The sequence below is a fragment of the Lipophrys pholis genome, assembly GCF_963383615.2.
Source record: "Lipophrys pholis genome assembly, chromosome: 13".
NCBI lineage: Eukaryota > Metazoa > Chordata > Actinopteri > Blenniiformes > Blenniidae > Lipophrys > Lipophrys pholis.
The window spans coordinates 11,650,883-11,663,456 of NC_137632.1; the positions used below are offsets into that span (position 1 = coordinate 11,650,883).

General features: G+C 42.7%; 2 protein-coding genes across 7 annotated transcripts in view; both read left to right on the top strand.

Annotated features, from left to right (window-relative positions):
• LOC308118515 (FERM, ARHGEF and pleckstrin domain-containing protein 1) overlaps positions 1–6,947 on the top strand; it is a gene marked incomplete at its 5' end in the record, with an annotated part of 51,116 nt that extends 44,169 nt beyond the window's left edge. For both annotated transcript variants that reach the window (XM_080477962.1, XM_080477963.1), the window contains 6 exons: positions 242–324; positions 1,445–1,557; positions 1,797–1,960; positions 4,824–4,931; positions 5,489–5,640; positions 5,744–6,947. In XM_080477962.1, the coding sequence (XP_080334088.1) occupies positions 242–324; positions 1,445–1,557; positions 1,797–1,960; positions 4,824–4,931; positions 5,489–5,640; positions 5,744–5,825 (702 nt within the window). In that variant the 3' untranslated portion in view covers positions 5,826–6,947. The remainder of the gene's footprint in view (positions 1–241; positions 325–1,444; positions 1,558–1,796; positions 1,961–4,823; positions 4,932–5,488; positions 5,641–5,743) is intronic.
• A 2,216-nt stretch (positions 6,948–9,163) lies between these two features.
• The window catches only part of LOC308118805 (dedicator of cytokinesis protein 9), a gene marked incomplete at its 5' end in the record, with an annotated part of 76,970 nt that continues 73,559 nt past the window's right edge, over positions 9,164–12,574 (top strand). For all 5 annotated transcript variants that reach the window (XM_080478392.1, XM_080478397.1, XM_080478393.1 and 2 more), the window contains one exon: positions 9,164–9,371. In XM_080478392.1, coding sequence (XP_080334518.1) covers positions 9,252–9,371 — 120 coding nt within the window. The remainder of the gene's footprint in view (positions 9,372–12,574) is intronic.

Here is a 12,574-nt window from a genome sequence, read left to right on the forward strand (position 1 = left end):
CAAACAGCTGTCATCAGTTCATCATCACTGGAAATAAGCTGCTTCAAACAGCTGAAGTCCTTTCAGCATCTGCTCCCACACACACACTCATTCAAACAGTCACTTTCACACATCCTTCACTCTCGCTTCAATTTCATCTCCACTGCCTTCCTTCATTCCCTCTCGCCCTATTTTGGTCCGCGCTGTCCCAGATACTCCGGCTCTCTAATGTCTTTTCTGTGTCTCTGTGTCGGTCGCCCAGATCAGAGAGAGCGAGGATGAGTGGGGTGTGCCTCACGCCTTCACGTTGGTTGGACAGCGACAGTCGGTGGTTGTGGCTGCAAGGTAAGAGCAGCGGCTCTCCCTGCAGAGATGTGTTGTATGGTGCATTTCTTCTCACTTGAATAATCCTTGAGTTTTTTAATTACACTAAAATCTCTATAAACAAAGTCACTTTGTTCAGCTGGTATCCTCTTGAGGAAAGAAAAGTGGAGGTAATTTATAAAGAAAAAAATGTTTATAACCTCATTTAGATCACTTTCAGTTACAGTGAGCTCACGGCAATTACATTTTATGGGCAAAGTCCCTCTGAGGCTGCACTGTGCCTCCTGCCTCGTCCTGGCGTAGCAGCAGGTGAAGCTCCAGGCTGCAGGACTGGATTCCTCTGCGTGTTTTTTATTTTACAGCCGATGAAGTGATGCCGCTTGTCAAGGACAAAACTCGCATGGAAAACAAATTCAATTCCATTTCCATCAACAGGCAGATGGCCACCTCGAGTAGTTCAAAGCAGAGTTTGGCCGTTTGTGTAAACCATCCGGGATCAGATGCAATATTCTTGTTACCATGACGATTTCTGACCATGGCGTTCGCCCTGTGGCCCTCTGCTCAGCGCTTTCATCCACCATCTTTAATCCTTTTGGGGATATATGATGATCAATGTTTTATGTACTCTTTCACTTTCAATTGTTTGATTTTCTTCCAGTTTCAAAGAGGCTTGTTTTCAGGAGCGATATAATTGACTAATCTATCATATTTACGATATTTATATTGTCTTTACTGCCTCATTCGGGTGTCATTGTTTTAGTGCACATGCATCTCATAAAAATACCGGTTTTACATTTTTCTCCTGTTGTTTTTACACCAAAAGCCTATAAACTAAATGTTTTGAATATGATTGTGATAAATGTGGCCTTTTGGTAGGAAAAATGGCAAAAACATGATCTCATGAAATATTCATTAAACACACACTGAAATTACAATAGATAAAAACACAAAAGGCTTGGAATATTTCATTTTAACTGTGATCAACGTGATCTTAAGTCGTGCTTCCTTAAATACTTTTCTGCATGTTTCCTTTTCCTTCAGTCCTCTGTCATTTTTCTCCTGTCCTTGTAATTTTAATAGTTTTGTGAAGCACTTTGTGATGCTTCTCCGTAAGTGAGATGTATTGTTATTTTTGCTGTAGTTCTTCGACAGAGATGGAGAAGTGGATGGAGGACATAAAGATGGCGATAGAAATGGCAAAAGCCAGCAACGGGCCTTCGTGTGACCTGCTGACCAGCAATCTGCCAGACAACAGTAAGTTACCACATAAACACACGGCTGAATGTGAACAATTCACCTGAGTTTGTTCAGTTATTCAGCAAAGCTGTGGCAATCGGTGGGCGAAACCGTAAAAAAGTTCCGACTGAAAACAGCAGAACTGCGTTGACTTGTGAGTGATCTGACACTGTCTTGTGTTTTAGCTCCTCTCGCCCCCCTCCCTCCCTCACCACCCCGCTCACTGTCTAGCAGTAACAACCTCCTGACTTTCCCAGAATGCCCGGAGGACTCCTCGGTGGAGGCGGAGTCCGAGGACGACATGACAGCCTCGCACACCTCGCTGGAGAAGCCGGCCGCCCACCGTGGTAACACCATGGTGCACGTGTGCTGGCACAGGAACACCAGTGTGTCCATGGTGGACTTTAGCGTATCTGTGGAGGTATCGGCCAAACCTCAGACCCCCCCCCCCCCCTCCCCCGTCCTGCCTCGCTGTTTTCTCTGTTTCTGTGCTGTAGCTCTACTCACTTTGATGACCTCTCGGTGGGAACAGTAACCTCCTCAGCTCACTGCGTCATTATCTCTCACTTTCAAAAGGTAGAAGGTACTTCAATGAATCAACCTCGAAATGGAAAACAAATCTGAGCAGTTTCACTTGAACTTTCAGAAGAAATCAAACCACTTGGTGATATAGAAGTGTTTGAAGGTGCACTCTGAGATTTTATTTCCAAACAAAAATGGTGTTTATGCTTAAGTTTTACTGGCGTGTGTCCTTGAGGATAGATCAATATATTTACTTATGCAAAGTAAAATTGTAGTTCTTATTTGCAGATTTAAGTCCACATCCCGAGCATCCATTTGTCAAAGTCGCCATGTTTTTTTGATTTACTTTATTTTTTTAACTATGTAATTATTTATGTATTTATTCATTCATTCAGTAGACATATTGTTCACACAGGAAGAAAGATGGATTCTTACTGCTGAGTTTCATTGCAGATTGTTCACAAACTTGAGTTAATTGAGTTTTAAGTTTGCCGTCGCTGTGAGTGTGAATGGGGTGAATGTGATTAACCATGTAAAGCCCTCTGGAGGCTGCTGGAGCAGCAGAAAATGCATTTTTTTCTATGCAAGTGAAAACCGTTTACCTTCAACAGTAATCGGCTGCGAGTACACCTGTAAAGTTGACCTTTGAAACTTGTTAACAAACAGTCGCTCATAGTTCCAGGGTTAATATCAAGTCATTTTACACCTCTCATGCAGCAAAGGCAGAATTCACTCTTTTTTTGTGTGTGTTTTCTTCTGATTAACCCATGACAATATCGGGCTCTTTAAACGCTCCACACTCTGCTTTGTGTACGAGGTAGCTGCTGACAGTCAAACAGAAACCGTGTCATTGTACAGCCTGCAGGCCACATGCAGCTTATTGTTGTCCATGACCAGGTCAATAACTGAAAATAAGTGGAGATGATCCATTCAATACAGTCGCTTTGTTTTTATTATTTGAAGGTGTCTGCTTTATTTTGTGCAGAAAGTTCATTGTTGTCGGCGCCCTGGCTGGCATAGCTAACAATCTGTGCTCTGCAGCTTTTTGGGCTTGAAAGTTAAGAAAAGGATTAATGCTCAAAGAAGAGCTTTTATGGGGATGTGAACATCTCTTGCACTCATTTAGTTAAAGCTGTGTAACAGACACAAAGTGCCTTCTATTAAGAGGTCTAGGTATTTATATTGAGCAGAACTGAAGTGAGCTCGTGCCCTGGCTTCCACAGCAGTCCCAGTTTTTCAGAGATTAATTCCTGGTCTCATGGTTCGTGCTGAACAGGGAGCATCCAATTGAATTTTACAGCTTTATTTGCCGAAAACATCAAACCCTGTGAAAACTGCGATAGGGAAAGTAAACATGACTGCAGGGAGCAAACAACATGAAGCACTGTTGGTGATAATTCAGCTTTATGGTGCTGCTACTTGTACACATACTCTCTACAGTGTACCTTCAAACCAAGTTAGACGAGTTCTGTGTATTAAAACTGAAGTGAAGTTACAACCTGTAGCCTCTGTCCGCTACTTATGTTGCTTCACTCTATTTGCAGTCTCACTGAGGTTACCGTTCCCACCTTTCACTCCTATTTGGCTGACGGTAGCCTGCGTGACGTCCTGATCTAGAGTCAAAACTGTGGCTTTTCTATGTGGTTCTGTCCCCTTTTCTCTCCCCCCCCCCTCCCCACCTGGCACTTACAGTCTCTGATTGTCTCTGTATAGAGTGAGAGCAGTACATAGATGTGCTAATCGTCCTCATCTCACACTAACAGAACGGATCCCGTTGTAGCGTCCCTACAACCCGGCCGAGTCCTGATCTAGTTCTGCTCTTCCTCTGTAGTTGTAACCACGTCCTCTTCACAGCCTTGCCTGGACACACCGTCGGCCTTCGTGTTTTAACCCCTGCCACTGCATGCTGGTGTTTCACGTACTCAGTCTCTGTGTTTCTGTCCCTCCTTCCCTCCCTGTCTGTTTTTTCTCTCTCTCTTTCTCTCTGTCTCTCTCTATCTCTTCTCCCCATACGTCTGTGAATTCCTCCGTGGTAGAGGAGCCTAGCCCAGTCAGTGAGAATAAGGCCCCCCTGGTGGGGCCCCCGAGTGGCCAGGGACCAGTGCCTCTGTCTGTTATCTGCTGGTACCGTGTTCAGAGCCTCTCCTTTAGTGAATCCTGCAGGAGTCTGGAGGTAAAGTAGCCAGGCAGACAGGAGAGGCCCCATGTGTGGCTTCATTTCAAACTGCACCACAAATAACCCTAACCCACAAACAGAACAGAAATGGAAATGCAGCTGAACCTTAACAGAAATATATTGAATTGTTTTCCAACTGAAAATCAAGTCAAATCTACAGCTGAAGTTTGTAATTAGACTGATCATATAAAAACTTCCAACATCAATCTAATTCAGACTGTTGAAGCCTTAAGATAAATATTGTAACATAATATTGTTCCATATTTGGACTGATGACTCTTTTTCACACATGCATGATGTCACGATCAGACATCTTGATATCAACAGAACAGACTTGTTAATGGCATTTTGCTTCAGAAAAAAAGATCATAGAAACATATTGACTTGGTGTAAAAACCATTATATGTAAACTATAAAGTACCATTACAAAGATATAATGCACCACACCTGTAAATTTGCAGCACATTTAAAAGGTCAAAAGTTTAAACGTTGATTGTTTTCAGTGTTGTTCAGGAGATCTTAAAAGTGTGACGAGTAACTTTGGGGAGTTTCAGAATCGAGCTCACTGATTTCTTGATCTTTGCAGAATCAGCTGTCGGGAAACTTGTTGAGGAAATTCAAAAACAGCAACGGCTGGCAGAAGCTCTGGGTGGTCTTCACCAACTTCAGCCTGTTTTTCTACAAGTCCCACCAGGTGAGGAACAAACACACCTGTGTCCTCCAACGCAGCGCTTCCCTCACTCTGTTTTCCCTCGTCTGAGCCTGAAGGCATCACATCTCAGTGCAGAATATCCAAACTGTGTGTCACTTTAGAGGTGAACACACTTTCCCAGGCACCTTTTTCCTTTTTTTGTTGAATCTCACTGCATGCCTCAGGACACACTTGCTAGCTGTTATTGGACTGCGGATATTGTGAGTTATTTATCAAAAATCTTTGAATGTGATGAGAATAGTCAAAGCAAAGACGATTTTTCAGTTTGTGCGTACTAAATGTTAAGCAGATAGTTTTTCTGTTTGGGTTGAAATCTGGGAAAAGAATCAGGTGTGTGTGGTTCTTTGTGTGACCTGGATTTGGATGAATACATGGTCATTAGCGTCTCGGAGATTGATCTTTTGCTCCATGAAACAAAACAGTCACACTTTACCGGTCCCTCTCAAACTCGGTGTTGTCTTCAGTTTCATGGAGGGAAACGAAATGTCAATATTTCAATAGATTATGCTGGAAAAAGTTTTTTTGTGTTTCTTCCCCAGGATGATTATCCTCTGGCCAGCCTTCCACTGCTCGGCTACTCTGTCACCATCCCCTCCGACTCTGAAAACATCCACAAGGACTACGTCTTCAAGCTGCATTTCAAGTCCCACGTCTACTATTTCCGATCAGAGAGCGAATATACCTTCGAGAGGTATGCAGTGTCGCTGTTCACCTCATAGTCCCAGAAGTTGTTTCCAGTTTTTCTGCCTCTCAGACATTGGGGGACTGATAGAAAGCGTCTTTTTGTCCTGCAGGTGGATGGAGGTCATCCGCAGCGCTACGATCCCCTCCAGTCGCGCTCGAGCCCTGAACAGCAAGGAGCCACACCCTCACTGAGTCGGCTCACCTCGCCTCCGCACGCCGTCTTCGTCGGGTGGCATCCGCCCGTCCTGCCCTCCGGGACTCTTTGCTTTTCTTTTCTACGCATATCTGGGACATTGGTACATGTGTCCATGCACATTTGGTGCTTTTTAATGCTTTAATGGTGACATGTCCGCTGGTTTAGACTGCATCAGAGACTGCATTTTTGGCATTTTTACTCTTAACTCTGAAACCTCTTTTTAAGGATGTCATTTTATACTGTTTTCTAACGGTCTGAACCACTTCCTATCTTTCTGGTTTTACATTTTGCCATTGGTTGTTTTTACAGCAGGACTATGTTGATATAGATATTCAGTATTCTTTCTTAGATTGGTAAACTATCACTACATTGTCATAAACATTTGTCTATTTGTTCATTTTACTGAACACGGCTGCTTTGAGAAGGTCCTGAGTCTTCAGTGCCAAACCGGCTTTTAACAGCGTTCTGGACTTTTTGATGCTATTTTGTTACAATGAGGACTGGAATTGTCCTCTGTATACCATGAAAACAGGCCACCCTTTAATGGTCAGTGCTCTGTACACACCGATCCCAGCACTGAGTGTTAGAAAGGCAGGAGCTGGAAATATGAAATTATTTTCTGGTATTAATAGACCACATAACCCTAGGACTGATCATAGCATGGCCAGGGGTAGCTGCCATCACCACTAATGCCATTTCAAGTAAAGTAAATATTCTATCTGTTGATCTTTGTTGTTTGAATGCTCTCGGAGAGCTGTTTTTTTTTTTTTTTTTTTTTTTTAATCTTTAATTAATGGATATGAGACAAAGCCCAACATGTTCATAATCACTGTATTATGAAGTTAAGTGTAATTGAAAGCTTTAAAAGTTAAGTGTGAAACAAAATAGAAACTTTCAGTTCCAAACGCCGTCGCCCTCACAGAACTAGGCTGCCTCCCGTACACAGATCCCCTCATGGGTCTGCATGAATGGAAATATGCATTTGACAGGGTTTTTCAGTGACGCGTATGAGATGGAAAACCTCAGTTCTGATTGGAATTGCTGTGATTTTTCCATTGAAGAAAAAAAAAAACGAGAGCTATTTGGAAATGAAAGCAATAAAAACTTAAGCTGAAAGTATTGTGACTTGTTTTCTTTAAAGCTGGAGAGGAAAGAGTGAACTTTAGCGCACGTGGAGCTGTTATGCAGTGTGTTTATGGTTGTGGCCTACAGATGGCATCATTGATCAAGAAAGCTGGTAGTTCTGCCAGCAGAGCGACTCTTCTTTATATCACCAAGTCCTGACTACCTATTTCTTAGTGTTTTTGTAGAAAGTCATTTGAACTTTGAGGAAAAATGTATATATTTACATTAACCCTTTATGCTGAATGTCATATTTTGTAACTTTTGCACTTCTTGTTCATTTCAAACAGAAAAAGATGAATGCCTGTTCTGAATACAAATCAAAGACAAATAATTGATTTGTATTCAGAACAGGTATTCATCTTTTTGTGTCAACATCGAGAGAAGTTGTTTTGTGTTGCACCTTTAATTTGAAAAATGATAACACAGCAGTCCTGTTTCACACTCGTGATAACATGAACACTGTTCTGTTTTGCCTCCTTTAGAGAATCTTTAACACCAAGGTATCGCACCACTGCGCCTGAATGGACAATAACATTATGTTCTACATTCTGGTCTATGTTCTCACCTCATGCTTCTACTCTGTCATATTAGCAGTATCCTCCACCAGTCCTTGTATACTACGTTACATAACTATGCGTTGCAGGGCACTGGAATCAATCCCAGCTGACTCTGGATGGAGGCAGGGTACACAGTGGACAGGTCACCAGTCCGCCACAGGACAGAGAGACACAGACTGTCACATACACTCACATTCACACTTTAAGGCAATTTGAGTCATCCATCAGCCTCATATGCATGAAAAGCAGATTGTCCATCCTCGCACAGGTACAACATGCAAACTCAACAATACCCTATTCAAAGTGGGAACATTGTCTCCTTGGCAAATTATAGATTTCTATAAAGATTCAAGCTGATTTTATGTAAAAAGCAAGAACAATTCTTCATTGATCACATATGCAACAGATGTACAGAAAAATGTGGTCTCTGTATTTACCCATCCCTAGGAAGCAGTGGGCAGCTACTACACAATGCCCAGCGTGTGTTGGGGGTCAAGTGCCTTGCTCTGGGAACCCACCTGTCGCTTGTGGGATTTGAACACTTCTCTAACATTTTGGCCACCACTGCCCCGGTAGCTCATTTAACAGATTTGTTTGGAGAAATGTTACTGCAGATAACAAAAAAGAATTTATGTAATGTTATGTTTAAGTGTCCTAATAGCAATTACCGATGCTGGACGGTGAGCTTAATGATGCCAAGTGATCTCGAGAGAAAACCCCTCTAAATCAACATTTATGCATAATTTTTAATGAATCTCATTTGGAGGAACATCCCAGCACTCATTCAGCCATCTGCAGAGTGCTGGAGCCGATCCCAGCTGGCTATGGGTGAAAGTGTAGCACAGCCAGTTCACCAGTACAATACTGGACACACACTCATATTCACAACTATGGGCAATATTACAATCACGTATTAGCCTCATATGCATGTATTTGGAGAGTGGGAGGAAACCAATGGATGAATCCAAACCAAGACTTGAACCAGGAATCTGCTTGCTGTATAAAGACAGAGTGCAAAGCGTTCATTTGACTTAAAAGTGTCTTTTTCTTTCATAAAGTTAAATATCTTTCCTTCTCTTGCCAAAATCGCATGGTTGCTGAGTATTGTATGCATTAGACTGATCAGATATCTTGTCATGCTGCCACTGCTGAATTACTTGATATATTAGAGGACGTTCTGTGTTTATTCCCTAAAAAAATACATTCCAGATCATACATTTAAATGATTTGTTCATTGTGCATTCTAACAGAACAAAGACCTCATCGTGCTTCTTCCACACTGTTGTGACTGACTCGGTCATTCATAGTGAAACAGCTCGCAGTCCAAAGTCTAGTCCCAGCAGTGAGCCAGGAGTGGGCAGGCCTTCAGGCCGGTAAGGGGCGGAGTGCGCGCCGAAGAAAACAGATTATACACCTCTTGTCTGGCTCTGGACGGCCAATGAAACTGTACTCAAGAGGACACTTTATTGTAAAAACAATACCTCGGATGGGAGAAGATAGCGCTCTCGGATGGCAGAATAACAACGCTACAACAACACGCTGGATTGTAAAAGTGAATCACTGGATCGAGGAGTGAGAGTGAATCAGCAGCCGCAGCGCAACATGAGCCATCTCCTCCAAACTCGTGGTGCGCGCTTGTAGCGGGGATCGGAGTCGCGGATGAGCCGATGATGAATGTCCTCTAAAAGTTTGTTGTTGTACTGTGCGGGCTGGACGGCAGTCGATGGGAAGTGAGGCGCAATGATGAGCACCCCAGCGCACCCGGAGACCAGGAAATTTACGCGCGGTTTGGGTAAACCTGGCACCGCGGCTGAACTCAGGCAAAGTGTCTCAGAAGTGGTGAGGACCTCCGTACTGATTGTAAGTACACACCTTACTCCCCTCTCCTCCTTCTCTCCCTCTTCTGCACCTCCGTGGTTCGTGTCATGGTCTCTCCTTGGCGCAGGGATCCAGCTGCTTTTTTACGCACTCTTTTGCCACTAAACAGCTGACTTTGGGTCAGCTGGGCGGGGGCAAGCCACTCTTTCAGGGTGAAATACTACAGATCCTGTTATGAGTGCGTGACCCTGAACTGAAAGTGGTAGTGAGCATGATTTAGGGACTATCTGTGGCAGACAGATGATACCTTAAGTGGTGTTTTTTGACCGAGATGAAGCCCCCCCCCCAGATCTTCTCTTGATGATGCATGTGCACCGCCATAGTTTCATCCTTCATCCAGATCATGTTGGTATGCTCTCATACTTTAACAGTCTATGTCCAGAGTGACTTGAACTGTTAAACTGATCTGTCATTACAAGAGAATTGTATTCTTAAATATCAAATGTTATATATCTGCTTCCATATTTTATGTTTTTGTTTTTGGCCATTACTTTAGGATATGACAACATTTTCTAAAAACTCATGCACTGTAGATTATACAGAGCATTTAAAGCACTTTGACATTGTCGGGTGCTTTTGGTTACACCTAGCTGACTTTAGACTTGTGGAAATACCATAGTATTGAAATTTAGGGTCAGAATTGCAATGAGCATCCATGAAATGTAGCATGAGAGTTGAGTAGAAGGAGCTTTTTGAATGATTGAGGGTGTGTTGCATTTACACAAAAGAGTTTAGATTGATTTTTTTGAGAAGGTGCCGTGATGTTTGTGTCATGCGTTATGATGTAATTGTGCTGTGTTTCCTCCAGAATCAGTGCTTGAGTAAAGTTGTGTGTTGTCTAATAATGTGGGCGTCACATTTCACTGAGATGACATAGTATCTCCTGACGGGAGAAAGGACGAGGCTTTAGTTTCCTGCTACAAAGTGCACAGTGACAGTGACATAATGTGACTCCGGTTTGCAACATCTGGAAAGTGGTGCGCCTCCTCAGTGTCAGTTTTCCTCAGGGCTCCGGGAGGAAAAAGGAGTCGACCCTTTTGTTGTGTCCGAGTGTTTCGGGTGTTTAATGCTCCGTCTCATTGTCCCAGCTTTCCTGGAAAAAGTTGCTAGGCAACAGAAACGGACACCGTCTGAGCTCTCTGTCAGGGAAATGAAATCCTGAGTCAGGATCCCAGAGATCCAACCACACCTTCGTATTATTTATTCATTCTCACTCTGGTGCACGGCCAGGGCCGAGGGAGGAGAGCAGAAATGGATACAAGTATGCACGTTGGGAAATCAGCATGGCGAAGGAGTGAAGTAACTTGTTAAAAACTCAAGCATGGGACTTTATTTTGCAGCAGTCTGAGCAGGGATCCAGGACTTCCTCTGTTGACAAACACTTTCACATGAGCTGTTGCTTGTAGGGTGGGAAGTATGCGTGAAAGCCCTTCAATTATATTATCTCCTCAAAGTTCTGAATTAAAGTCAGATAAACATGCTTGAAGCTTCTAACGCTGGATAAATATTTAACTGTTGGCCACCCGTCAGGCCTCATCGCTGCATATGTGAATGTATGTCTTTATCACTGAGTTCATGTGTTTGCTGAAGCTTCTCAGTGGGTCAAGAATGTGACTGCACACAAGACCGCTGTCCACGCAGCTCCTAATTATTCCTCCATGAAACATGTAAATACCACTGCAGGAATAGAGGCATCTTTTTCACCAACATAAAGGAGAGATTGTGGCTATTGTTCCATAGGTTTTTTTTTTTTTTTCGCACTTTGAATACAAATGTAGTTGTACTTTTAAAAAGTATTTTCAAACAGCTGGGAAGATTTACTTTAATTCATTTAAGTTGTAATTGTACCACTTATACATCCACTGTTCGTGCAGCTGTTTCTCAGCTGAGTCAAGAGTGCTGTGCAGCTCTCTTCTCCCAACAATTTGTACATTTTGTGAAGACAGACACACACACACACACACACACACACACACACACACACACACACACACACACACACACACACACACACACTGCTGCGAGTCTTATTGTTTATTGTTGGAGTTCCAAGCAGAGAGACTTGTAATAGTCCAGAGCCTCGTCCACGCCATCCCTCTGTTTAATACTTTAGAGCGCCATCGCCGCCACGATGCTGCCGTCAGCTTTCCTGGTGTTGCTATTGGAGACAACAAAACAACAGTTTGCTTTTTTTTCTTCTTTTTTTTTCGAGGGGGAGTTTTAAAACTTTTGATTAATTTCACAGTTTGCTCATCGCTGGTTTGAATCCCACTGCCGATGGGTAATCACCGCGTCCTGGAGGAAGCCAAGAAATATTGTGTCATTAAAGTTTTTCCACTCTTTATCAACATAAACCGATATCGACAACTACTGCCAGGTCGCATAGTTGTGTACATCTATAGAAGTGAGTCAGTATTGGATCAAGATGTCCACAAAGGGGGAGACCCTGATGCTGACTGATCATGAGGGCGGCCTCAGTTAAGGACAAAGTCCTGACTACCTGATAGACTACAGGGCTGTACTGTGCCTCAACACACAGTAAGTTATACAGAATCTAACAAAAACTGTCACCAGGTTTACACCTATGCTTTCTAATGTTCTTGACAAAAGTCCAATATAGCTTAACCTTTTATTGCATATACTGTATATTTGGTAACTTCTCCATTGCCATTTGTGAAAATTATGACTACTTTTTCTCGTATAATAAAAACATTTACTAGATGCAGGAATTGTCTAGAAAATCAAATGTTGGTAAATCTTTTGGTAAATACAACATTATATCAGAGGACAGTGGCATTCAATAGTTTCCAGAATGTGAAAAGCATCAATCGATGCACCTTTTACTTATTGTACATGTAGCACATTTTTCTGCCTCAGCAGTGGCCACACACTTCCCATGATCAGCCACATTCATTCATTTGTTCACACGTTCACACTCATGCTCACACAACAGCTGTAATGCTGCCATGCAATGTGTTCACACACCATTGAGAGCAACACCAGGCACAGTGTCTTGGACACATTTCCACCAGCTGAGGTATATATACCTGTTACATACTAAATGTTTATCAAATTGAGTTAGTCCTGTATAGAGGGATCCTTTCACCAAATATTATCTGGATGAATGGTAAATGCCAACACATCTTTTTCAGAAATTTGGTAACATTATTATATTTAGGTCAATT